Below are 27,658 nucleotides of genomic sequence, written 5' to 3' on the forward strand. Positions count from 1 at the left end.
GTGTTCATTAGACAGCAGAATAAGTTAAACACTTCAGAGACGTACGACGAGCTCTGCTACCCATTCAAAGACACAGAGAGTGATATTCATGCTCTTCAGTAATTTTCTGGAGCCCAGGGTGCCGGTGGCGGTTGCTATGGAAACAAAATCGGAGAGAATAAAACACATTGCGTCAATTTCAAAATCAAAAGCACAATTCACAACAGAACAGTGTTTTTGTTTGACAGGGTTCCCAGCATTTCCAGAAAACAAAATTCCCTGATATTCCCTGATATTCCCTGATTTTTTCCCTCATGAAGTATCAAATTTTCTTGATAACTATTCCACCTCATTTCCAGCTTCACATCCAATTTCCATCCAGTTTCATCCAATATGTCGTTTTGATATGCAACAAAATATAACAGTCTTGCTGACTACTTTCAATTTTTGGGCCAATCAAAATTCCCCTTTTCCCTGATTTGAGGCATTTTTATCAAATTCCCTGACTTCTCCCTGACTAGAAAAAAAAGTAAAATAATTTTCCCTGATTTCCCTGATGGGCTGAGAACCCTGTTGTATGTGCATGTTATTAAGTGACAAACATAGGTGTACATATACGTACTTTACACCCACACACATGCACATGACTGCATAAAACAAAAGGCGATCTTAGATTGCAAAGAAAGTACATTGTAATTACAGTGACTGATTACGGAAGAGCAAGCATAAAAACTGGTAACTAAAGTAAAATATGCGTGGTCTTCATGTAATCTAAAGTCTCTGCAAAGCTGTTAGTCTTTTTGGTTGAGCCAAACCTCACACTGTCAAGATAATGCCCATCTACTGCAATGACACAAGCCATCTAGGAGAGAGGGGAGTGAGTTTGATTCCTGTGACCAGATCAGCAGAAGCTCGTTATAACAAGGTCAGATATCACAAGATAAGTGATACAGTAGACTTCTGTTTATAACGAAGCCCTCAGGACCAGCAGTTTTCTTTTGTTACATATATATAGAAATTTCAATATAACCGAAAAAATAAACAACAAAAATACATAAAGTGGATAATGTTGCAGCCTGAATCTTTACTTCGTTGTAACTGGAATTTTGTTATAACCTGTACGTTATAACAGGAGTGCACTGTAACAAGAATTTTAGTGGTCCCAAGCAGCTAGTTATAACAGGGCTCCCCTGTAGTAGCAGTGTAGGAGTGCTGTATAGCCTGGTCACTACTGAATGGAGTGGACGGGAAAGCTTGCACTTCGATCTGATCTCCGCACACCTGACGTGAGTTGTCCATGGGATTGGACAGCTCAGAGATAGGCTTGGGCGTGCAGGTCATTGGAGGGGGTTGACAAGATGAGCCATTAACATGTCACACGCTGCAAAGAAACATACTTAACCCGTTCCATACTGAATTCTGAAATGTCTATAGACTTAATACGCATGCCACCAGGTTCCCGTACAGAACAGGTCTTTAAGGCTCGATTTCTGGCATCTGAATATTTGATTTCAGGTGCGATTCCAAACCCGTCCCAGTAGATATTACAGTTTACCCCTTTGAAGACTGGTAAACCACCAAGTGGTCGCAGACTGATCACCATACTCAGGGCTGCACACTAACCCATTGTTTCTACTGGTCCCACCTATCTGTCATACCAGTAGGTACTCAGTTTTTTCCATTTTTTACTGGTCAATTCCTCAAAAAAGTTATGGTCCAACAAGGATTTTTACTAGGCCAGGATCCATTCGACCAATGCCAGTGCACAGCATTGACATACTTATGAAGAGTTTAAAAGGGGGAAAAAAAAAGGTGGTACATCCATTCTTACAGGTAATATATGGAAGTGGTTGCAATTGATATCACTGCCTTGTGAAAACATGAAACTTTGAAATTCCATAACTCAAGATTACGTTTCATTTGAAGCAAACTTGTACTGCTCACTCAACGTTATGTTTCATTTGAAGAAAACATGTACTGCTCTGTTGCTGCATTTTGCTAAATTTTACTCTACTAAAGCCAATTGGTAAACCTTAACTCCTTCTACAGATTTACACGAATAAAGATATTAATGCCGATATGACGGATCAATACCAAATAAAGTGGAAGCATGCAATGAAAGAAAGGCAAGGTTCAGCACTCCTGCTCGCCTATCAAGGTCAATGTCTAGCCCCCTCCCCCCACACCAAAAAAAAAAAGGAAAAAAAAAATTATTGTATTACTAGATACAGTGAAATAAATAACAAAATCAGAGAAAGTTTACAATAATTGCCCCGAAATATTATAAAGAGAAGTTTAAAGGGATGGTATAGTATTGGTAGATAAGGAATGGGCTTTTACGTTTTTGTGAGATACCAAGAAACCACTTATGAAATGATAGAGAGCACACCACTCTGAGAGGAATTCAAAGTTTATTAGATGAAAATTGGTTTTGGAATGGCCGAGACATCCACAAACAATGCAATACAAAGTGGTCCTAATGAAAGGTAGGTCCCATCTTTTATTAGGAATGCTCTGTTTTGGATATCTCGGCCATTTCAAAACCAATTTTCATTAGATAAACGTAGAATCCCGCTTGGAATACACGGTCTTTCATATTTCACAAGAGGTTTTTCATTATCTCACCTAAAATGATAGAAACTTGAAGTTAGGTCTCAACAAAAGCTATATGATCCTTACAACCTGAAAGGAGGAGGTGGGGGTGGGGTGAGAGATGACCAACCTGTTTGGCCGAGTCAAGCTGTTTAATCTGAGTCTCCTTCTTCTCCAGGTTGACAGCCAGGAGCTGGTTCCGGTGGATCAGGTTTTTGGTCTTCTCAATCACCTGCTGGTATGGAGACACATTCTGCGTTCCCATGACAACGTGGCCCTGTTGGAAAAAAAAGAATAAAAAGGGTGAAATTATTCAAACATTGACATGTGAATAAATTACTCAGACTCAAAGGATATCGACTACGAACTGAATATGCTCTATATTTTAAGTAAGTCTTTTTTTTTTGTAAGTCGCAAACTTCAAGACAATTTCAGAAGTGGTTAAATTGGTATCATGGACTACAGTACTGAACAGAAAAATGTGCACATGCATGTCACAATCATATGTGACCCTCTTCAACAAAAGGATCCGAAAGTCGGGGGAGGACAATTTTCTGAAAATGACATGACATTATTCCCTTACTCTTCCACTTTAATGGCATATATAACATGAATCATAAAAGTACTCCGTTGCCGAGATATCAATGATTATATGAGCGCATGTCGAGTGGTCTAAGAAATCAGCGTTTTGAGAAAACCGCCTTCGAAGTTTTCCTTCCGACGCTATCATGATCCAGAGGAGCAAGACGGTTTTCACCATTTGAAAATAGAAGGTATGCTCCTAGCAACCTCCGCGATGTTCATTCAAGCTTAGCGCCAGCGGTTTACGCACGACCAATCAGTAATCAGGATGCCACGCACTGACCAATGAGATCACTCCATCGTTGCTAGGGGTGGAGTCTAGCTGCAGCGCTTAATCCATATCTTCGGACACGTTTCTGTTCCGTTGAAAGTCGGAAAATCATGGCCCAGAAAAATGTTATTTTCTTGCCTTTCCTTTGATCATTTAGCTTCGAAATTTCAGCAGATGATAGAAGATACATTAGGCTACAAAATTATTTCAAAAACAGAAATCCAAACATTTTGATAGATTCCGATGAGATGACTTCAAACTTGATTTTCTCGGCCCACCCGTCAGCGACTTTATGATCCTTTTGTTGTAGCGGGTCACATATGTTCAGATGAGTGTTGATAATACTGTGTGTTGTTAAATGCGCAAATAGCACCGAACTTCCAAAAATTTGCAAAAACAAAGGCCTCATGAAATATATGGCATATACAGTAATTATACTTCTGAGAGGGTGTCGATATTTTTGGTGTATAAGAACAAGAAACATCTTACCTCCTGTCTTTAACTGCTTCATGGTCAGTTGTAAGCAATGTGCAAGTATTATGTTTGCTGTTCTGATTAATATACATATCAATACTTCTGTTTGTCAGAAAGTGCATTTTTTTTTTGTCATTTATCTACAATTTGAATATTTGGCAGAGTACTTCCTATGCAGCTGTGAAAAAAAAACACCCACAAAGAAATACCTCGGAACTTATAACTATCATCATCATCCTTTTTTTTACTTGTTTGTTTCTTTGTTTGTTTGTTGTTGTTTTTTGTGGTGGTGGTGGTGGCTTGCTAAAAGTAATAATTGTAGTTCTTCCCACAAAAGTTTTAACCTCACATAAAGATAAATACCTATCAAAACTGAAGGTACACTTAGTCCAAGCTGTGCTCACAAACTATCACAGATGTTTTGTGTGATTTGAGGTCTTTTCTGGTAGTCACAACAGATGTATCTACAGAGAAAGGTTGTCACTATTATTATATCGCTCTCTTTGGTGGAACTCTCGGATTGAGATCGGAAGAAATCCATACCAATTTAGAGTCGAGCTTGGCGTCTAATCTGGCATTCCTGATGAGGTTGACGATCCATCTCTCGGCCTCATCTGGCTTCATGTTCAACTTCTCAGCCAGCATGCTGGGGGAAGGGAAGGGGAGGGGGTGGGGGGGGGGGGGCGTAGAATGAATAGAGGGTTATCAATATACATCATCTTCTAAACTACTCTCTTTACACTGGAAAATAGCATGGCCTTGAAAAACAAAGGGGATGTCTGCTGATTGCTGCCTATAAGTTGAATTCTGAATTATACTAAAATTCTTTTTTCTTTACTTAATCATCACAAAAAAGTTATAAACTATGATAATTTATAAACATTAAAGGAGGTATGGAGGTCTGTGCATGCTGTCATCCCATGTCCACATTATCTACCTTCTCATAGCTGCATTTACACTGACTGCCCTGTCACTGCAGTGCCTCAGCTGCACTACCATGTCAAATTAAACAAGGAAAAGTAGAAATTACGCGGTGCGTAATATATGTCCCCGCCGGAAGTAGTATTTTGTAGCAAAATGTGCAATATAGGTAAAAAATCAAGGTCAAAGGTCAAAGAAGGCAAAGGTCAAAATTCTGTGTAAAAGTTTTGAAGCCCTCACCTAGTGCCATCACATAAAGCAAACGGAATCGAAATCGGGTTAGAAATGGCGAAGGAGTAGCATTTTATAGCCAATGTACAATACAGGTCAAAAATCAAGGTCAAAGGTCAAAGAAGGCAAAGGTCAAAATTCTGTGTAAAGTTTTGAAGCCTCACCTAGTGCCATCACATAAAGCAAACGGAATCGAAATCGGGTTATAAATGGCGAAGGAGTAGCATTTTGTAGCCAATGTACAATACAGGTCAAAAATCAAGGTCAAAGGCCAAAGAAGGCAAAGGTCAAAATTCTGTGTATAAGTTTTGAAGCCCTCACCTAGTGCCATCACATAAAGCAAAAGGAATCGAAATCGGGTTAGAAATGGCGAAGGAGTAGCATTTTGTAGCAAAATGTACAATATAGGTCAAAAATCAAGGTCAAAGGTCAAAGAAGGCAAAGGTCAAAATTCTGTGTAGAAGTTTTGAAACCCTCACCTAGTGCCATCACATAAAGCAAACGGAATCGAAATCGGGTTAGAAATGGCGAAGGAGTAGCATTTTGTAGCAAAATGTACAATATAGGTCAAAAATCAAGATCAAAGGTCAAAGAAGGCAAAGGTCAAAATTCTGTGTAGAAGTTTTGAAGCCCTCATCTAGTGCCATCACATAAAGCAAACGGAATCGAAATCGGGTTAGAAATGGCGAAGGAGTAGCATTTTGTAGCAAAATGTACAATATAGGTCAAAAATCAAGGTCAAAGGTCAAAGAAGTCAAAGGTCAAAATTCTGTGTAGAAGTTTTGAAGCCCTCACCTAGTGCCATCATATAAAGCAAACGGAATCGAAATCGGGTTAGAAATGGCGAAGGAGTAGCATTTTGTAGCAAAATGTACAATATAGGTCAAAGGTCAAGGTCAAAGGTCACAACTGAAATTCTGTGTAGAAGTTTCAAAGCTCCCATGTAGTGCTATCATATAAAGCAAACAGAATCAAAATTGGCTCATAAATGACAGAGAAGTAGCAAATTGAAAATTTTGATCACACACGGACGCACACACGGACACACGGACGGACACACGGACGGACGGACACACGGACGGATGGACGGACACACACACGTACGGAGCCCGTTTCATAGTCCCCTGCTCGAACTCGTTCGGCGGGGACAATAAAGACATTTTTGTAGATTACATCATGTCGGATCAGTTGCAGTGTCCAATTACAGTACTGATGGATGTAAAGTAAAATATCATCCATGATATCACAATGGTCCTTGTTGGAGGGCATAAACTGCACTGAGATGTACACTAAGTGTGGGGGTGTTTAGCAATCTGTACTGTAGGAATGCTGTATATCCCAGGCACCACTGGTTAGGGTGACTGAAAAAGCTTGCAATTCAAACTCAATCTTTGCAAGCACTGCACTGAGTTACTCATGAGAATCAGGAACTCACTGTCATACAGGCATGCATTCATGTGCTAGTCAATTAAATAAAGACATTTTACAATGTATATTGACAGCATAATGCTAAAAACTGTAATATAGTTGTCGGCTATAGTGTTTGCCTTTGAAAATCATCATAGAGCTCAGACAGCTAAGTTTGACAATTTCCCAAGTTGAGCCATCATGTTATATATATGGTGTCAAACCCATTGAGGATGGACTGATTTTGCTACAACACGCATTCCCCATTTACACCTGCCCGAGTATACTCAAGACTTGTCCTCAACCAGTTAAGTACAGTGCACTCCCATTACAATGAAATTCCAGTTACAACGAAATAAAAATTCAGGCTCCAACATTATCTGCTCCATGTTTATTATTATTTGTTCAGGTATTGCAAAATTTCTACATAATGAAAGAAAAGTGCCTGTCCCGAGGACTTTATTGTAATGGGAGTCCACTGTACCCGGTAGTGTGAGAGAAGGAAATACAGTGGAAACGTAGTATAAAGAGGTCTGATCATCTGACACAACAAAATACCTAAAAATAACAAACCATTGGGCCTTATGGAACAAAGTCCACATTGCAGAAACACTGATTTCCAAGTATTCATCTCTTGCTTGAATAATATGGCATGATGTGCTGGTAGGTCACTTACATTTGCTGACTATCACTTGTTATTAAAGTCAATCAGGCAAACCACAAACATCGCAGACAGAACAAGCCCACTTTCCCCTGAAGTTGAAGTATCAAAATGTATTTGATAGGTACAGGTACAGTGGCGGATCCAGAGGGGGGCACACCAGGCGCGCGCCCCCTCTTTACTTTTGGTTAAAACAAACAAAATAAAAAGGAAAAAATTGGGGGGTGCGTGTGCCCCCCCCCTTAATTCTATAAGGATGCCTCCCATTATGAAATTCCATGGTCCGCCCCTGAGGTACATCGAATAGCTCCTTCACGACGGCCTAAGGAAAAGTATCTGTTCATTTGAATACAAAGTTTCTTGTGACAAGAGTGACTGTGTTGCAGCTGGCTGCTGCTATGGACACTTACTTGATGCTGATGCAGTTGTGGATGCGACAGAATGTTTCAAAGATGAAGAGACGGGCATTTTCAATGAAGTCTTGAAGGCAGGCTACCAAGAAGAAGTCATTCACCAGCACCTGCATTCATCCACAACAGCAAAATAACGAAATCAAATAGAATACGAAAATGATAATACCAATAAAATATTTCTATTCTATTCAAAACACTCTCTGTCAATATATATTTCTATTGGCACTAATACTTTATCTTAGTAGTTAAAGAGCACTTTAAATTCTGTGCCTGTCTGTGGTAATCTGGAAAATAGAAAATATATAGTTTTTTATGGGATTTTTTTTTACGCAATCAGTCATTTCGTTATTTCATTAATGTTGACATTTCCTCAACGAAACGAACATTTCGTAACTAAATATGCCGTGCGACACTTGGTGCCCCATAAAAAACTACAGTCTTTGTCCATGGTTTAAAACATGGTTCTAATTGTACCACCTTGGTGAATTTGGGCCATATAGTCCTACTTGACCCCCACGGCAGCAAAAAGTTCAAATCATGACATAATTTCCAAACTTCCCTTTTTTCTTCCTTCTCTCCTCCTACCCACCTTTTCACACTCTCTGAGTTTCTGCTGTGCACCGTCGAAGTCAAAGTTGACGTAGAGGCATTCCACAAACTCTGTGATGGGATCTCTGTAGGTGTAAGACTCCTGGAGGGGTGGCAAGGAGGGAGACATCCAGCACATTAACTATCACCGAGCTATGAAATATCAGAGTCTCCTACATTTCTTGAAATTATTTTACTGTTTCCTCAAACATGACTTGATTATTATCTGTTGAGTTATGGAATTATAACTGCTGTCATATTTATAAAGCAACACATATCTTCATAAAATCAAATCACTAGAGTAATCAACCCAGTTTGTAGCAGGGTGCCTATTTCTGTAAGGGGCACTTTCGCATTCATCAATAAAACAGCTAATGAACATCATGTGTGCTTAGCCCCACTTCAGAACACAAGCAGGGGTTAGTTGCAAGTGTTATGGGAAGTGACACCTGATTGGGCCTTTTCATCAATGAATGAAACGGCCCCTGCTGCAAACAGGCATCCTGTACAAAGCCTGCCACAAACAGGGTTGTTTACTCTACTTCTAATCATGTTGAACTTCATGTTCTGTAATCCCTATCATTTTCTAAATTAGAGCATGAATAGTAGATGACTCAGAAATGACCACTTCCATTTTCATGACCATCATTTCCACCTTCATTGTCACCATCACCACAATCATGACCGTCATCATCACTATTACGATCAACACACTAAAATTTTAATCAAGACTGCATCATCATTACCTTCAACACTGTCATCATCTGTATCACCATCTGTATCATGTCAGCCTACATCACTATCATCATCACTGCCAGCAACCTCATCCTCACCATGATAATCAGCATAATTACCATCACCACCAGTCTATACATCAGCCAATTAACACAAATTAAATCCACAACAATCTGCTACACTGCCCCATTGCACCTACATGCATGTCTTTGGTGATAAGAGAACAAAATCTATACACACCCATAGTCACATCAGTAAACACACAAACAAGCACATGTATACAGTGGACTCCCGTTATAACAAACTCCTAGTGACCGGCAGTTTTCCTTCATTATATTGAAATTTTGTTATTACCGAATAGATCAACAATAAAAATACATACAGCGGATAACTTTTCGGCCTTAAGTTTTACTTCATTGTATTAAAATGTCGTTACAATCGTGTTCGTTATGACGGGAGTGCACTATACTGCCAGAATCTAGACTAAAGTCTGACCTGCTGTATGACTTTGACCAAGTCCTTGAGCACCTGTCTCCTTCTGGTCTTGTTGGTGATGACCGCTGTCGTCAGGTAGCGTAGGATGTGAGGACAGGTGGTTTGGATTGCATTCAGGTAGCTGGGAGATAAACCAACATCCAAACATCACATACTATATATCCCATATATTTTGTGTGTGTGTATGTGCGTAATATTGGATGAATTGGGACTTACACAACAATTTTTGAGGTGTTGATTTTGCAATCCAGAACCATTGGAAGAATGGAAAAGGGGGAAGGGAAGTGTCATAAAATAGTTATGATTTGTGTTGCACACCCTCTCTGGATTGTACAAAACACCTGCAAGCGTGCGCCCTGACAGAGCTCAGAGGTTATGCCACATGCATGATTCTTGTGAAGAAGAGGAATGAATTCTCTCTGACCAGTGGCTGAAAAACCAGTGAGGATAATCATTTCATTTCTGTGACAAGAAGGTAGAGAAACTTACGCTGGCTGGTAGAGGAACTTGTCGATAATGAGATCCCGCCCCTCGGAGTGGTTGAAGTAGACAAAGAGACTCCAGTGAATCAGCCAGGTTCTCTGCTGCAGTGACTGCAGCGGCGTGATAAAGTGAGACTGGATGGGGAAAAAGACAACCACAAAAGGTCATACAAGAGAAAAGAAAAGAAGTGTGTTTAACAAGGTCATCTCTTGCCATCTGGATGCATGCATATTTCAGATGGTGGGTAGCTCCTAGAGTAGACAAAAATAAAGCAGTAAAAGGAGATTTCTTCTACATTGCATGATTTCAATAGGAGTTATAGGATGAAGACGAAAAACACAAATCTCTTGATCCATTCTACATCAGGGCTCTTATAAAATACAAAATATGGCTAGCTATGGTATTAATTTCAATTGTCGTGCCAAACTGACAGCACTACAATATCATCATGCATGGCCAAGTGTTCCTTAACCCATTGAAGTCAAGGTTCCGAATATGCTCGGGCAGGTGTCTATGGGAAATGCATGTTGTAGGAAAATCAGCCAGTCCTCAGTGGGTTTAAGTGACTACAGATGAACTGGACACAATCGGCTCTCATACAACTTCCAAGAGTAGGACAGTCCAGTGCTGCAATTGCTCATTGGGATATTCAAACAAGGAACATTCCTATGGATATTACTGACCAATCTGTGTGAACAGGACACTGTTTCCTCTATAAGTGTCACAACAAGGCCTTGTGGCACTTACTTCCATCTTGTCTGCGGGGTCGATGACCTCCTGCAGTTTGTTGAGGTCCTCAAGCGCCCCATCCCAATTCTGCATCAGGATCTCGGAGGCAAGTTTGCCCCACAGAGAGCTGGTCGCCTTGGGATCCGAAGGGGAAACCTAAACAAGGTACGGGCAAAGACCAAAATCGTGCATGCGGCGGTATAGGACTAGATCTTACTTCAACTGAATATCAAATAAGCGGTATTACAAGCGGGTGTGGGATCTTTTGTGTGTGTAGCACCCACTTCAAACACTCACAGTGAAGAGTCAAAAAGGCGCGAGGCTAACTTTATCTTCTTTGCAAAGAGTTAATGTCCTCATTCCTCATGGCAAGTGACAAGAAACCTGTCAAAAAGATTAACACAAACACAAAATGCCATACAAAACAAAGAAATTGCAACTTGGTATTCCATTTCCTGGGGCATATATCAATGTATGGAATCTCGCACTAACACTGGTACCACCTTGCATTTGGTCCTATCTCACACATTGTAAGCTGGCCATGTGAGGCAAGTATGTATTGTTTCACAGAACGGCATTTCTATTTCAGTTTCACAAATGTGGGACTAGTCTACAGTACATGATGCCCGATGCCATTACCAAACTAGTTACACTGTAGGTTTGCTACTACACGTTTTGCTATGTGTGTACGCAAATATAGCATAGATTGTGCACATAAACAACAAAGTGTCATATCTGTTTGTTTTTTTGCTTTAATATGTTTGCAAAAATTATCAAATGATTGAATTTTTAATAGTCAGATTTGACAGCAGATTGAAGGCGGTCAAAATAATGATCATCACTTCATATACATGACAAGCGTGATTTCATATTCACAGCTGTAGTTTACCATTGCGTATGGCAAGTTTTGACAAACATCTCTAGGAATAGCATGTGAAAGAATGATAGCAAAGCATTTTTCTTTGTTGTTGCTGTTGAGCTACATTATTGCTGTAGTTGTGATATGCACAAATATACGACACATGACAGAGAAGAAGATGGTAGAGGCATCGTCGCTGGGGTGACAAGACCTTGTATCTCAAATTTTGGCGAAAATTTACTCTTTCTGGATTAATGGTCAGATAATCAATTATAGAGTTAGCTGTCTTCCTAAAAAAATGAAGCCACCACAGCATGTCAAAGGAAAGGCTATCCCATTTGATACAGTGCTTTGGCCATCATATGTTCTTTGCTCTCCTGAATATTTGACATTGTGTAGATACAAGGTCTTGTCATCCCAGCGACGATATATCATTGCATTCTGTCACCAGTTTGGAGAGGAAGTCATCTTTCCTGGATTCGGAGATGACTCTTAGGCAACAAGAATGGGGCTGGTTATTGGGAAGAGGGCAAGAGGTATACATGTGTCTCAAATTCTCACCAGTGTTCTGTGGAAGTAGAGGTATTCTGCCGCACCCGAGTAGTTTCCGCAGTCGTACTGGAACTTGGCGTAGTCATACAGGAGGTTTAGCATCTCCTGCTGGAACTGTGGAACATAGAGGCGACACTGGAAATGTGACTGATGCTGATTTGTTTAAAAGTTTGTGCCAATATGCCTTGCTCGTAATAATCGCAAAAAAGTCACTGAAATTTATTAAAAATCACTCAAATCGTTAATTGAATCATCAAAGTGGTAAAATAATTTGATATAAAGGATATGATTTCTATATTTTCACTTTATTTTAAATACAAAATAACATTCACTATTGAGATTTTTTTCTCAATTCCATGAAACAATTGCGACGCAACAAAATCACCTGCTTTCATTTTCACACACGACTGCGACCTACATGTGGCTGACTGTTTATTTATTTCATTTTATTTGTTTATTCAGCACTCATGGGTTGGATGACCATATTCAGCCAATGGCTGTATTTCATAGGGGTCCAGAGGCTGTTGCCATGAAATGTGGAATATCTCATCCCAAACCTTTCTTACCTTTATCCAAATTCAATGAAACGTTAATTGTTTTTCAACAATGATCAATTTTCAAAAGTCAAAGCCATACATGTCGAGAAAGTTTCACCCTACAAGAGATTTGCTCCCAGACCCACCCCATGGCTCTTGACGAGGTAGTCGATGAGCTGACGGCTGTCCCTGGTAGACTTGATGTGTTCCAGGACCTCTGCATCCTCAAAGATGGTGAAGATTGGTTCCATCTCCTGCTGCAAGCGCTTCAGCCGGTTCACAACATCAGCACGCTTCTCCCTCAGAGCTGTTAGGAAGAAAAAATGCAGAAAACCTTGCAGATGCCAAGCACAGACAACATTTATGCCCAAAGACAAGAATGACAAACAGGAAACTAAAAAACAAAATCAAATACAGTAGCTGACAAATTCATGACAAAAACAACACTTGACATGATCATATAATTATTACACCCTTTACAAAAACTACTAAAAAATTAGAAAAGCACTCTGAGAGCGCAGACCTCTGCAAAGCAGCTACTTTCCACCTATGATCTTGCTCTTCCCAAAGAGATTTTTCTCCTCTCCACCACTGGGGAAAAGCTCTTTGGGCTCTTCCATAGAGATTAGTGATTTCCACCCATAGGTATACATGCTGAAAAATCGCCTTATTTTCCAATATAGAAACCTTTGTTACGTCATGAACCATCAGCTATGTGGCGGCCTCGCCCTAGCAAAAACTAGAGCACACACACGCACAAACAAACAAACCAACAGTAACGAAAACATAATCTTCTCCTTTGGCAGAGGCAAAAATAATGAAATTCCTTTGCTACTGTTGGTCTTTAATTTGAGTCCATGCTGGTCTATGCTGCACAGTTGAAGTACTGTTGTTTATTGGTGTCATCCAACATCTTTTACTCCCCTCACCCTACTCTTCATTCTCAAGTACATGAAGTTGTGCAAGCGGCAAAATGTGATCGTCTTTCCTCAAGACCGCAGTCAACATGGATGCCATGATGCATGTTGGAAAGAGGTCATCTTCTCATCATATATTTGTAACATAGCAAGTTGATAGTTCTCTTTACAAAAAAAAACAACAACAAACAATTGCAAAAGGGTTTTATGAAACAGACCAGTGACAGTGGCGCACTGTGCGCGCATCCCCCTTTAATTATTCTTTAAACAAAATGGAAAACAAAAAAGAAATGAAAGGGGGTGCTTGCCCCCCCCCCCCCCCTTTAATTTTTTTATTGTTGTGGCACCAGAAAATTGTACTGAAGACCTTTTTTTTTTTTGCTTGCCAGCTGATCAAACCTGGAAAAGGTACCAGAATTTTTTTTGCACCCCCCTTTATAAGATTCCTGGATCCAACCCTGAATGATACACTTTCTGAGAGCCAAGCCAATCACAGCCTGTCATCTTTTTACTGTGGAAAAAAAAGACTTACTTGCTGGAACATCCGAATCTTCATGAAGAGTCTTGTACACATCCATGGCAAAATCGACCTGGGTATTACAGTGGGAATGAAAAGTATGAACAACTGAGCAATTCTCTGGGGTCTGTCCTACATTTTCATCATCACATAAATATTGTTAAGAAGTCATACAATTCTTCAGACCAGCCATGAAATAACATCTGTTGCAACCCACAATTTCAGTAGAAACAAAAGGTCTTTTCCCTCACTTCCAACCATGCAGTAATATGCCACTCAACAACAACAAACTTTTAGTGTGCAAGAAAGAATAAACACTAGCACATGAGTAACATGATACAAATGTATGTGGTTCTCATGTCATCTTCCAGAAAGAGATTCTGATGCTGAATATCACAAAATGAAGTTACTGAAGTAATATCAATAACATGCACAATACTGTTACAACAACAACAACAAAATATTTCATAAAGTTGTGAGGAAGTCAAAGTGCAAAAGCAAACTCAAGAAAGATCATGGTTGGAAAACATAGGAGAAGATAGCAAAAAATACCCACCATGTTTGTGTTGCTGAGAAGATCAAGTTTTCCTTGGAGCATGTCATTTTCATCATAAATCTGTATGCAAAGAGGAAAAATAAGGAATAAACAAAATACAACATACTTGAGAATAAGGTTGCTAATTGAAAAGTACTATGTACTGTGATCCATGACATTTTATGTACAAATGTAGCTTACCCCAGTACTTCTATTTTGTTGTTGTTATGAGTTTTGGCATCCACTTCACATTAATCAAATTTGAAGGCTGAAATTCATTAAGTTTGTAGTCATACATTTTCCAGACAATTTGTACTTCACATGCAAAGCTTCTTAATGGCACATTGGCTAGTACAATGAATGTAACTGTGCTGGCGGTACTGCCAGTAGTTGTTCGAGTGTCCAACACATCAACAACCTAATGTTTTTCTACCAATAGATACTTAAAATATCACACAATTTGCCTGAAATTATACTTACATGGAAAGAAAATACTCTGAATTCACAAGTGCACATTGAAAATGCAATTTGCTCTTGCAGTACATGTACATGCTCCAAGATAACTGCTTCAAACACGTCGATTGTTGTTTTGACGCACTCAGTCGCGCCCTATTTTGAAACCAACACTTAATTACCCTGCCCTGCCCTCTCTGAACTCTTGACAATACGTGTGAAATGCATGTAATGCTTTTCCTACATTGTATGTGCATTTATAATCTACAGTATCATTGTTTTTCTGTTGATCTTGCTTATTATCGGGTTTTTCAGTAATATTTTGACATCATCAAATCCCCACTGAAAAATGCAAAACCACTGCGTGTAGTCTCATGCGCATGCATGATATTTAAAGAAAGTTTGTTCTTTACGTGCAATGCTAGAAATAGAGAGGGGTGTCAGTTTCAATGTAGAAAATAACTTGTTAGTGTCGATGTGTTGGACACCTAGAGTAAAACCCCCAATTTTTGGACATTTAAGCTTTTTTGCAATATTTGTTCAACTCAAATAATACTCCACAAAATCATATCCATAATAATGTACAACGTGTATGTTAAATGTATCACACTATCTTTTCCCAATATTCATTCGTTCGTGTCCGAATTTTGGTGACTCTGCACTTGCATTCAGGCCCTGTACATTTATTCACTGCATCGGAATGTACAGAGATTTTGTTATTGTTTTGATTTTTTTAGGATACCATCACACTCTGAGCTTGCGATAAGTGAAAAATCTCGCAACAAAACGGCGTGATTTGTCAATTTTTAGCGCTTTTCTGGTGACCCTGATTCTTTCCACAGGACCTAATTCGCCTGTACTTAGGAAAAGTTGTGGCAATTCTGCGTTCTTGACGGCAAAATTTGGGAATTTAGATGGATTTTTGGAGGTGACTCAGGCACTTTCCTGTGGTGAACGAGTGTGCCAGCATGTGAAACGATGTGATATGCATGTGTTGCGACAGTAGAATTTGCTGGCTTGTGATAAGTGAGAAGTGTCCGGATTTTGGTGGCCGGCCGAAAAATTTTGGCTTTAACTATTACTCTAGCCTAGGCTAGAGCACTGACGGTTAGAGTACACTGAGCTGTAGTTGCTTAGAGAAGGTGTCATGCGTCCGTCTTGCGTCTGGGCAGCTCAGTGCCAGTGGAAGAAAAAAATCATATTCATAAGTTGACATATTAAACGTTAACTTTACCAATTGGTAAGCAGCAAGGACCTCCTGAGTCCAGGACCGGACCAGGATCCAGCATGCATCACAGTAAATTTACTTCTCTCTTGACTAGCGTTCGTGATTCAGCACTAGATGGCGCGCTCGCGCATGTACATCGTTTTCTACACACGCAGTGTGCTCAATTTCTGAGCCCATTCGCGACGATCGCTAGCTGTACCAGTTATGACAGGGGTGCATTGATACTGTTCTTTTTAAAAGTAATACGGCCATATTGCAAACAACATGTTCGAATCACAAACCTGAACTACTTTTGCCATCCTGTACGAGGGTTTGCGTCTGCTACCTACCGCTAGTATAGCCCGAGGAGGACTATCTGTTCGGCATGCTAAGTCGAAATTTTGCACTTATTTGTCGTGACCTTTGGTGTATTTTGTACTTAATCCACATTGCACAAAATACGGCAGTATCGAAACTTCACTTTTTTCAAAATTGAAATGTTTTCTGATTTTTTGAAAGGAAAATTTATCGACTGCATGTTAGCGCATGTGGCAAGAACGGTACACGAAATGGACCTTGCAATGCCTGTTTTAACAGTGAAATTGGCTGCCCGATCAGAGCCCGTGAAGAGCTTCGCAGTTGCTGCCGCGGGAGTCGCTATGGGTGTTGTGTGATTTACGACTGCCTGCGGACGCCGCGCGCTGGCTCAGCTCTCTACTTACGATGATCGGCGAATCGAAGCCGCTAATGTTAGGGCGCAAAATCGTAAACGCGAAAAGTTATTAAAATGCAAGATTTTTACAAGAAAACGAATAAATAGGCTGATTTCAACACTTTTCATGTGTATATTATGTATCAATCTACAGATAATTGATCTCATTTCTATGGCTTGGTGTACATCTGATTTTTATATGAAAAATAGCCTGACCAGACCGCTGTGCAAAGCACAGCAGTCTGACATGTACTAGTGTTTAAACGTTGTAAACGCCCGTCGCTTTTGACGGAAAGACCACAAAAAATGTCTCTTATTTTGTTTGATTTTAACAGTAATACCACTCACCTATATTGTATTTTGCTGATGGTCGAGTTGAATTTGGTGTTTTGTTGGTATCCAAACCTTATTGTCGAATTTTTTGGAGTAGATAGTGCGATGATTCACAAAATCAACGAACTACCACGAACGCTCAACCCGAGGTACCGTGGTAGCATTTTACGTACGCCCGTGCGTTTCGTGTGTTCCGTAAAGCTTGTCGTCTTCTACGTACATGTATTTCCGCGCGTGCTGCTCTCAAGATTTGACCTTTACATGGGTCACTTCCGCTCCGACTAACTCATCCCTTCCGCTCCGACTCGCTACGTTGTAGTATAGGAGAGTGATTGCCATTCAATAACATGCAGAAGATGAGGAGTGAAGCAATACGGACGTTTACAGTCCTGACTTTAGCCATGGATTTCGGTGAGTTTTTGACGTAATCAAACAAAAACTCGCATACCGATTATTGAATGATTATCATAGATTACGGGGATTTCTTATATTTTAGTTTTCCACGATTAATAAAGATATTCATGAAGGAATCACACATCCACCCCTGAAAGATAACAACGCCTGCGAAGGAATAGACGTGCAGCCGCTGTGTCGCTTCACGACAGCGGTTGCGTGTGCAATGAAAAACTAGAGTAAAATATCCCGTTTGCGGCAGTTTAAGCATTGTTAAAGACCTAATAAAATGCTTGCAAAATGTTTTAATATGCAAAAGAAATGTAAAATATATGTCATGATTATCAATGTAAATATGTTGTCAGTGTCGTTCCGGTTTTTATCGCTTCTAGAAACTCCCCCAAATATCACATTTTTGGAGGACCCCGTTGCAGCTTTTGCGAAAAAGATAGTCACGTGACCAACACCCCTGAACCGATTGATGACGTATAAGCACGGAGTTGTGCTCAGTTAGCAGACGCCGCTCAGCACAAGCACTCAGATTACTAGCTTGGTACACGCGCGTACACGATAGCTAGCCCGGCCAGGCCCGGGCCCCGCGGGATGTGCGCTCCCGGTCGACCCACTGACTGTCGACATGTACGCATTACCACGTACATTATCACTAAGTTAGCTTGCACAGATACCTGGTACCTCGAGCATAATGTCTTCCCCTATATGGGTAAACTTCGACATTGATGATGATGATGAAGACTGCAGCTCTGACGATAGCGGAGAAGAAGAGGAGGCACATGAAGTTGAAGGGGAAGATGGGGAGGGAGAGGCAGCCGATGAACCAGAACGTTATCGTGGGGCTGCACCTTACCGATGTGAACCAGCTGCATCTCCCCCGCTGCCAGTACAAGAGCGTATGAACATGGCACCAAGCCCGAGAATAGACCTCACGGAAATGATCGCCTGGGAAATACAGAGTGGTATGTCTGGTATGCCCCCATATAGTTTAACGTTAGAAAGGATATACTGTATTCTACATGATTGACATTGTAAGTTTTAACTGTTTGTCTAGTAAGTAGATTAGAAGAACAGGCCCAGCTCGCTCACAAAGTGAGCGGCTACTCCGGCCGCAGCAAGCAAGCGGGAGCGTCCCGGCTGTGGCCTGGCCCGTCGGCCGGCGCTTACAAGTTAACTACCAGTAGTAGTCTACTAGTAGTTATAGTAGTCTACTAGTAGTAGTAGTCTACTAGTACTACTAGTAGTAGTAGTCTACTAGTACTACTACTAGTAGTAGTACTATTACCACTACGGCACTAGGTCTAGTAGACTAGTAAGTAGTAATAGCAGAATCTTTGGTAGTAGTACAGAGGCTACACTCTAACGCCTAACGGTTAGGGGGATATGTTGTTACAGGGTGGGTCGTGGCTCAAAAAAAAAAAAAAAAAAAAAAGGCCTATCCAGTTTCCCATAGTCAGTTTCTGCGACATTTGTCATCAGTAATTTAGATGCGCCATTTTCTAAGAAAAACGATACCAAGAATTATCGTCAATTTTGGTCGAGTAGTTTTTGTTTTATGCTAAAAATCATACTGTGGAAGGAAGCCCAAACGCCGTGCTTATCTACCGATGAATGCCACGGTGGGGCTGGATTCACGAGTAGGTCTAGGCCTATAAAGCAGGCGAGTCGCCGTAGTACAGACACGCAGTGGTGGTGGGGCTATCGTGAAATAGGCCCCACCGCAGTGCGCGTGCACCGTACCCGTGCGTTTATAGCAAGCAAGGGTAGGTCCTCCTAGGGTTTAGGGTTAGGTAGGGTTGTATTTATGGTTAAATTGGCCGTTAAATTAGTCGAGGGCCATATTATGAAGTCATTTTCGCCGCATTCACGAGTATTCACTGTGGAAGGCAGCCCCACCGCCGTGCTTACCTACCGAGATGAACGCCACACGGTGGGGCTGAAACAGGCGAGTCGCCGTAGTATTACTATTAGTACAGACACGCTGTGGTGGGGCCTATTTCACGAGTTTGCCGAAAATAATGGATATCCAAGCGTACCACAGTTGTAATCTGTATTATTGGCAGTATTAAATCCGATACAGTTCAGGGCAAGTCCAAGATAACACGCGCGTTACGTATGGGACATTCAGAGACTTTTATGACCTGAAAAATAGTGTTAATGGCTTTTGATCATATTAAACTTTATCATGGTGATTGATATCTAGGAGAAGTATAATCATGCAAAAAATGGAGAAAAATGACCTTCACAATTATATTCTAGAAGAGAAAATAAGTGCCGTTACGTATGGGACCAGAAAAATTTTGTTTTTTTGAACATTTTTTTCAACCTCAAAACTCTCTGAAAGTATTTCATTCTACAACTTGTAACTCACTGTGATGAAAGTCACAACACTCAAGATTATCACAGGTAAGTTTCGTGTCATTAGGTAAAAAGCTCTAATTACAGGTTCTAATTAAAGACAGACATGACGTGTTACGTATGGGACAGTTACGTATGGGACAGTTTGTCCCCCATTCATTTAGTGTGTGAAGAACCATGTTTATGGGTATTTTGCATAATTATTGAAGTAAAATCAGTTGAAACTACTCAAATACTGATCCAGATTGTCAAGGAAACAATATTCCCCAAATATTCACCATCCGAATCATATTCAATCATATTTTTATATTTTTATGACCAACCTGAGTATGCATGCCCTTTGTCCCCCATTCGTTTAGTGTGTGGAGAGACATGTTTATGGGTATTTTGCAAAATAATTTTGAAAAATACCCATATAAATTTTTTTTTGCATAATTATTGAAATGGAATCAGTTGAAACTACTCAAATACTGATTCAGATTGACAAGGGAACAATATTCCCCAAATATTTACCATCATAGTCATATTTAATCATATTCTATATTTTTATGACCAACCGGAGTGTAAGTGTATGCCCTATTTCTATCAGGATAGTTAAAAATAATAGTTGAAAAATTGAATAGTTTAAAGTGTTTACTTCCATTGATGATGGGCAGTTTGCCATTTCGTTTCAATAAAAAACAACTTGACACAAGAAATATCAATTTTTATAAATAAGCAATACCTGCTGCGTGGAACCTCAGTGATCGAGTAGATATATGATGTCTGTCTAGCAGTCAGGTCATTGATTCGAGTCACACCTCAGTATGTATACCCATGAATTTTGTCGTGGCTATTATTGAAACCTGAATAAGGACAATTTTTGTATCACTTGCAATAAAAAAAAATCATTTTACTTTATATTTTTTTAAAATATTTATATCACAACCATTTCAAATTGGATCTCCATCACTAAACTTTGAATTCCTCTTGTCTCTGTAGGATTGTATGCTCTTTAGTAATTCATATAATTGGTTTCCAATCATCTCATTAAATGTTGAAAACTGAATCCCCGTTTCTACAAAACACTATACCATCCCTTTAATGCTGATTTTTTATTGTGTATTTTGCCATTTTCCACTCCCCCTTTCTGAAAATTGATCAGTCAAATACATGTATTGTTTAAAGTGTCTATAACTCAAAAAGTAGTTACAATGTTGGGATGCTTTCTTCAGGATGATTGACCATTTGTGTACTGAGAGACCTTCCCAGCTAGCTACATGCATTCACATGCATTATATATGAGGATGTCCCATACGTAACGCATTTGTCCCATACGTAACATTATTTCAATGCCTCATAAAAAATATTCCTTTCGCTGTTTTTTCTTTTTTCTATGGTATTTAATTTCTCTAAACAATAAATTAGAACTTTCCAAAAGGGCATTAATATAACCTTAGCAATTTCAGAAAAAACCTAAAAAAATGACCTCAATTTGTTACGTATGGGACATCTCATGATAGGACACGAGCTAATTTGCATAATCATTTGCATAATCCCTAAATTTTCATACAAAGTTAAACTATTTGATCAACTTCTTATGTCCACATATTAATCAAATATCATTTGCTTTCCTTTGAATCAATATGAATTTTTATAAATGTCCCATACGTAACGCTGTGTTTCACAATTATGCAAATGGAGCCCTTGAAATTTACATAAATTTACGTAATATAATTTTTTCCTCCATGGAAATCAAAACTTCAACTCATAAGCTTCAAAATGATACCAAACATGTCAATATTGAGCAAAGATGAATTTTTGCCTTCTGAGGGGACCTTATCTTGGACTTGCCCTTCATTAAATATTGTTTTGTCTAAAGGCTTAGCCAATGACAATAGTGCAGCGCAGCACCTGCTATGCGCTCGCTAGCTCGCTCCCCCGCCAGCGCTAGCCAGTGCAGCCGGCCGCCGGCCGGCTGTCGCTGCGCTGCGCTAGCATAGCCTTGCCAGCTCGCTGGCTACGGCTAGACTGGTCGTGAACGACTCCGTTCTTAGACGTCATCACAATTTTAAGTGATAGTGCGCCGCATGCGGCGAAAGTATAGCAAGTTTTCCAAAACCGAGGAAATTGCATCCATTATGTTAACAAATATAGAACAAAATTCAGAACAGTAAAAAACCCCGCACAACCATAGAATTACTTAGAATTTAACATTTAATATTATTACATCATTGAGAAAAAAATGCCTAAACCATTTTATTAGGTCTTTAAGGGTTTTTCCAACTTGTAAAGAAATCAGGCAAATTATTTTCAACCATTTCATATATCACAGACAAGATTATTCATTAACGCAATTGTTTTCGTAAAAGAAATTAACCATTGACCAACGCAGTTTTCATGATTTACCAGGGCAAAACCCGGCACAATTTTCGCTGATAAGGGCGATATGCGACGTAGTATTTCTGCTTGCGGCACGATGTACAATCCCTATGCAATACGCGCGCGTGTTACCAGTGGCAGTGTTACGTTAAGAAGTAGGCCTAGGCCTACCGAAAATTTCATTTTGGATGCGATATGTTGTCATTTCGGTGAGAAAATTTCACTTTCATCAGAGATTGTGCCCATTTTATCGGTTGGATTTTGTTGATTGCTAGTGTGTTAGTATATGTGTAGCGTGCATGTAACAGTGCAGTGCTGTGTTTAGCGGTATATGACCGTGTTTGTTGTACCTGCCGCGAACGGCTGCACGGCCGCTTACTGACGCAGTCACTCTACTTTATTTGTCCTGAAGCAAAACTTTTAACAAAATAAAGCCAACGTTAGAGTCACTTAGACTGATGTATGTTCTACTCGGGCGTGGTGTAGACTTGGCCTATCTAGCATTTCTAACGTTTAGACTAATGTTAACGTTAAGACTAGTAAAAGAGTATTATTGATTAAGACCCACGCCACACAACTTGAACAGTAAATTTAGAATCTATTTTACGCGGCATCCGTTCATGAAAGAACCCACACAAGTTTAAGCGCACGGGACCGAACACTATCCACATGTTAGCACAACGACCGCGTACACAATTGCACAGATGGGAGGAGGAATCGGCTGGTTGATTGATACATATGGCACAAAAATAACCACTTTAGATACTTGGAGTATAGATCTACTTACTTCTTGCACTGATAAAAATTCTAGCAAGGGAAACACAAGATGTCTGTCAAGATATTGCCCAATCTTCGAAGTCAGGTCAAATTCAGCCATCTTGGCGGAGGTAACACAGACGTACGCGTACGCACACACACTGTAGTGTAAGTGCTACAACTAAAAGAGAAGAGAAGTTTGCCGCCTCAGTTCCGTTCGTGCGCGCATGGACCACACATAGAACAGGTGAGAGAGATGACACCTCCCTGCATAGAACAATGCGAGTAGAACAATGTACACCTAATCCACCTGTCCCACGAGTTTTCAAAGTTGTCTCACGAATACAGAGAGAGGAAGTTGCAAGGCTTATCCATAATAATAATACATGTAGTAATAATTTGTAAAAATTTATAAAGCGCATGATAACTATCATAAATTCTCTATGCACTTGACGTAACATAATACACAACCATCAATACTTGAAACAGAATGAGTTGAGAAAAAAATTGCATAATATTTTTGCCTTATTTCGCATCAACGTGAGTCACTCCAACCTACTGCCATTAGTGCCAAGTGCACCCCCTCAAAAAAGAAAAGAAAAAAAGACAGAAACTTCAGGGCTGCCAACTCTCACTAATTGAGAGTGAGACTCACTCATTTTGGTCCTTTCTCACTCTAAAACTTTATTTCATTTGCATGCATTTCTATTGATCTCACTCATTTTGACTCCTAAATTACAGCATTGGCCTATATATGGGAGTCTCACTCTCAACTAGTTTCCAATGTTGGCAGCCCTGAAACTTGCCCAGGCCTACTCATGCGAATAGTAGTGCAAAAGATAAAACTTTCTGCAAGATTCAAAATGATGCATGGGGCAAATAAGTTTTGCATGATTATGCCACACATCAAGGTAATTAAAACAAAGTATGGGCCTAAATAACAAACTGCATCATTACACGTCCATCCGATATGGTACACGTTACACAAACACACACATAACATTGAGATTATTAGGTTCCGTACTCTTAAGTGGGGTGTCAAAATAGGCAAACGTATCAAAATAAGACCATTTATTGGAGTATTGACCAAAAAAAAAAATCAAAATAAGACATCTGCTTTTGCTGGATTATGTGGCTGAAAGGATGGTATAGTTTTGATTGAGATACAGGGACTCGGGCAGCTTCATCTTTTTCCATAAGAAATCACTATATGAAGAGTTTGTTCGCAAAAACCGATAAGTCCATTTTTGAAGATTTTGAAGTAAGGTCTCTGTCATAAAATACAAAATAATACCTTTTAAATGATATATTGGTCACTACATATAAAGGTATATTTTTGAAGTTATGGTCAAAAGAAGCAAAAATGTTCTCATTATTCTCTTTATTTTTCTTGACCTTTAATCACAAATAATTATGTCCATTTGGCAAATATGGACTTATCAGTTTTTGCGAACAAGCTCTTCATATGAAATATTAAAGACCAAGAAAGAAAATAAACGGAAAGATGTTAACTCCGCAAATGCCATGGGTCGTCAGCAGCACACCAGGGATCACCAGTGTTTCGGCCATTTAAGTGCTGTACACCTCCCCCTGGCTGGCCGGTGCTGCGTTGGGATCCCCTTGACAGCACCCCCATGGCATTTCAAAGAAAAAACAAAACAAAACAAAACAAAACATCACAAAACAAGACAGAAAAGAAAAAGCTTGGCATCAATCACCTCTCCTCACTCCCGAAACACTCTCTCTACACCCCCCTATTCCCACCACCCCCCAAGCCTTCCCTACTATCCATGCAGATCCTGTCTCCGCTGCCCCACAAATTCTCCTGATCCACCTTTCCCCGTCCCTACCACCTATTCCCATCCCTCTGACCCACCTCCTTACCGATCGACCAGCATATCCCCTGCACCCCACCTCCACAGTATGCACCTCCGCTCTCCACCCCCTTTTCTCACACTCCTCCCTCAACTCAGCATACCTATCCAGCTTCCTTTCCCTTGCCTCATCCATCCTTGTCTCCCATGGCACAGTCAGCTCCACCATTGCTAACCTGTGCACAGACCTATCCACCAGCACCATGTCCGGCCGAAGGGCAGTTACTACCACCTCCTCTGGCACTGTACGGTTTCCCTCATCCACCCGCACCTCCCAATCATCCCCCGCTGCTAAGATTCCCCCACCATCATCCCTCTGACCCTTCCTTCTCACACTGCATCTCACACCCTCCTTCACAAACCGGATACCCCTCACCCTAGGAGGCCCATTCTTTTTCCTTGCCTCCACTGCCACCCTCGCCACCTCCGCCATCTCCTTCAACACCTGGTTATGCCTCCATGTATAGGCCTGTAATAGACCTCTACATGCTGACAAAGTGTGCTCTAGTGAGCCCTTCGCCTTGTTGCAGACCCTGCATCCACCATCCTCCACAATGCCCCATCTCTGGAGATTTACTGGAGACGGCAAAACATCAAAGGTGGAACTGATCATGAAGCGCACAGCTCCAGAGGACATTGACCAAAGGTCATTCCATGACACCTTCCTCTGCTCCACCCCTTCCCATCGGGTCCATGCTCCCTGCACTCCCTGCTGTACAGCCTTCTAGAGGAATTCAAAGTTCATCTGATGAAAACCTGTTTTGAAATCTATGAGATATCCAAACACAAAGCAAAACAAAGTGGTCCGATAAAAGATGGGACCCATCCGATTACATAATAATAATTGTAATGCTCGCAGAAATCCTTTACCCACCGACTAAAGATATAGATCGACAAAGCTGATACAAAAATGAAGAGTTTGTTCGCAAAAACCAATAAGTCCATTTTTGAAGATTTTGAAGTATGGTCTCTGTCATAAAGTACAAAATAATACCTTTTAAATGATATATTCGTCACTACATATGATGGTACATTTTTGAAGTTATGGTCAAAAGAAGCAACAATTTTCCTATTATCCTCCCTATTTTTCTTGACCTTTAATCGCAAATATCTCCATTTGGCAAATATGGACTTATCGGTTTTTGCGAACAAACTCTTCTAATTGTTTTTTAGAAAGTTTATTTTATCTAGTTTTTGAGTCGGTTATCAGTCTTTGGGTGGATAGGAAAATAAGTCCATTTGTGATTATAGTTAGATTAAGTTAGTTTTATCGGAACAGGGTTTTACAATCATCCAAATCTAGTTGAGCAGGATAATATCGTATACTTCAGACAAAGCCATGAATCGATACGCTAAATCAGTACACACTATGAACGGTATAATTGTGATGATATGAAGGGGGATAATGCAAAGAAAAAGAAACAACTAACGCAGAAGCGGTGCAGCCGTGGGGGCCGTGGGGGCTCGGGCCCCCACACTTTTTGTGCACCATACAAAGGAATACATAAGGTGTCATGGGCCCCCACACTTTTTTCAACCCGGAAGTACGTAAGTGGCACTAAAATGGGAAGGCAGAGAATGAGCTGAGGACCTTTGTTTTTTGTTTTTGTTTTTGTTTTGTTTTGTTTTTTTTTTGCTTGTTAGCTGAAGAAACCCGGAAGTGGACGGCGACGGGGAGAGATGAGCTGAGGACCTTTTTTTTTTTTTTTTTTTTTTTGTTAGCTCATTTAGCTCATGAAACCCGAAAGTGAGCCCCCACACTTTTTAAAACACTGCACCGGCCCTGTAACATAAAACCAAAACACACCAAAACGCAATAATTCAATGATTTTGAACATAATGATCCACTGACTTATCAAGGGCGTATTCGATCTTCCTCTTTGGAAAGCTATCAGGCAGATTATCCATGATTATAATGCTTTCTTTACAGGCCGAGTTAAAAGAGAGTGTGCAGGGGCTCTGGGCCTACGAGTTTTGATCAAATCTTTATACGAAACGTCTGTATTTTCTCTATCATGATGTAATCTGATTTGATGCCTTTGACAGCCAATTTGGTACCTTAAATTGCAATCTCCGCGACGTAGAGGGGCACTAATATTATGTAGGTATACACGATCAAAATCCCCCTGTAAACTTTATCTTATATTTGCTTTTGTTTGTCTTGCTACGTTTAGTTTGCTAACTTGTTTGTTTCTGTTTTTTCTGTTCTCGACGACTTCTTTTTTTTTTCTTTAAATTTATCAATATGTCAGAAGAGGAATCAAAATGTTCTGGAGCAGCTCTCACATGAGAGGTAATAATCGGTCTCTTCAGAATGAGAAATCTGCTCGACGCACGGATGAGAGCCGGATTGTTCGGAAGATGAGCAACTCCAGCTGGGGAAAAAAAAAATCAAGTGGGAGGAACGTTTCACTAGGCTAGGGTTGGGGGATCCCGACTGAAAAAGTAACACCAAGACAAACACACTGATCACTATCCCCTATGTAGATCAGTGAAAAAACAAAAACCACTGACGTTAGTCAGTGGACTTCCGACCAGAATACAGGTGCAGTGTATTTTGAAAGCTGTAGAAACCCGCACGTAGATGGCGTCAACATTCGGCGCAGAAAAAACAACAACAACACAACCACATTTTACTTGATGATTATTCAATACCACACATCAGCAGCAGTACAGACATACGCCGAAAGCACCTTCCGTACTGTGGGAACAGTCAAAGATA

General features: G+C 40.2%; 1 protein-coding gene across 1 annotated transcript; it reads right to left on the bottom strand.

Moving 5' to 3' along the window:
* Positions 1-17: 17 nt before the first annotated feature.
* Positions 18-23,196, bottom strand: LOC139729415 (eukaryotic translation initiation factor 3 subunit E-like). The gene is made up of 13 exons (XM_071640343.1): positions 23,094-23,196; positions 14,499-14,558; positions 13,958-14,015; positions 12,655-12,815; positions 11,982-12,086; positions 10,580-10,717; positions 9,839-9,966; positions 9,350-9,470; positions 8,121-8,222; positions 7,529-7,638; positions 4,442-4,544; positions 2,702-2,848; positions 18-134 (listed from the first exon to the last, which is right to left on the bottom strand). The coding sequence occupies exons 1-13, from the start codon at positions 23,181-23,183 to the stop codon at positions 96-98; spliced, it is 1,362 nt and encodes a 453-aa protein (XP_071496444.1). The 5' UTR covers positions 23,184-23,196; the 3' UTR covers positions 18-95.
* Between the last annotated feature and the right edge of the window lie 4,462 nt (positions 23,197-27,658).

The sequence above is a fragment of the Diadema antillarum genome, unplaced genomic scaffold (assembly GCF_040938485.1).
Source record: "Diadema antillarum isolate AM-2024a unplaced genomic scaffold, OU_Dant_1.0 seq00000239_RagTag, whole genome shotgun sequence".
Lineage (NCBI taxonomy): Eukaryota > Metazoa > Echinodermata > Echinoidea > Diadematoida > Diadematidae > Diadema > Diadema antillarum.

Bases quoted from the DNA above. Each gene is read 5' to 3' on its own strand.
- LOC139729415 (XM_071640343.1), bottom strand. From the start codon at position 23,183: ATGGCTGAATTTGACCTGACTTCGAAGATTGGGCAATATCTTGACAGA. The intron at 9,967-10,579 runs GTAAGTGCCACA...TTCCCCATCCAG, and splicing joins ACCCCGCAGACAAGATGGAA to TCTCACTTTATCACGCCGCT. The intron at 135-2,701 runs GTTGGTCATCTC...TTGTTTCCATAG, and splicing joins AGCTTGACTCGGCCAAACAG to CAACCGCCACCGGCACCCTG.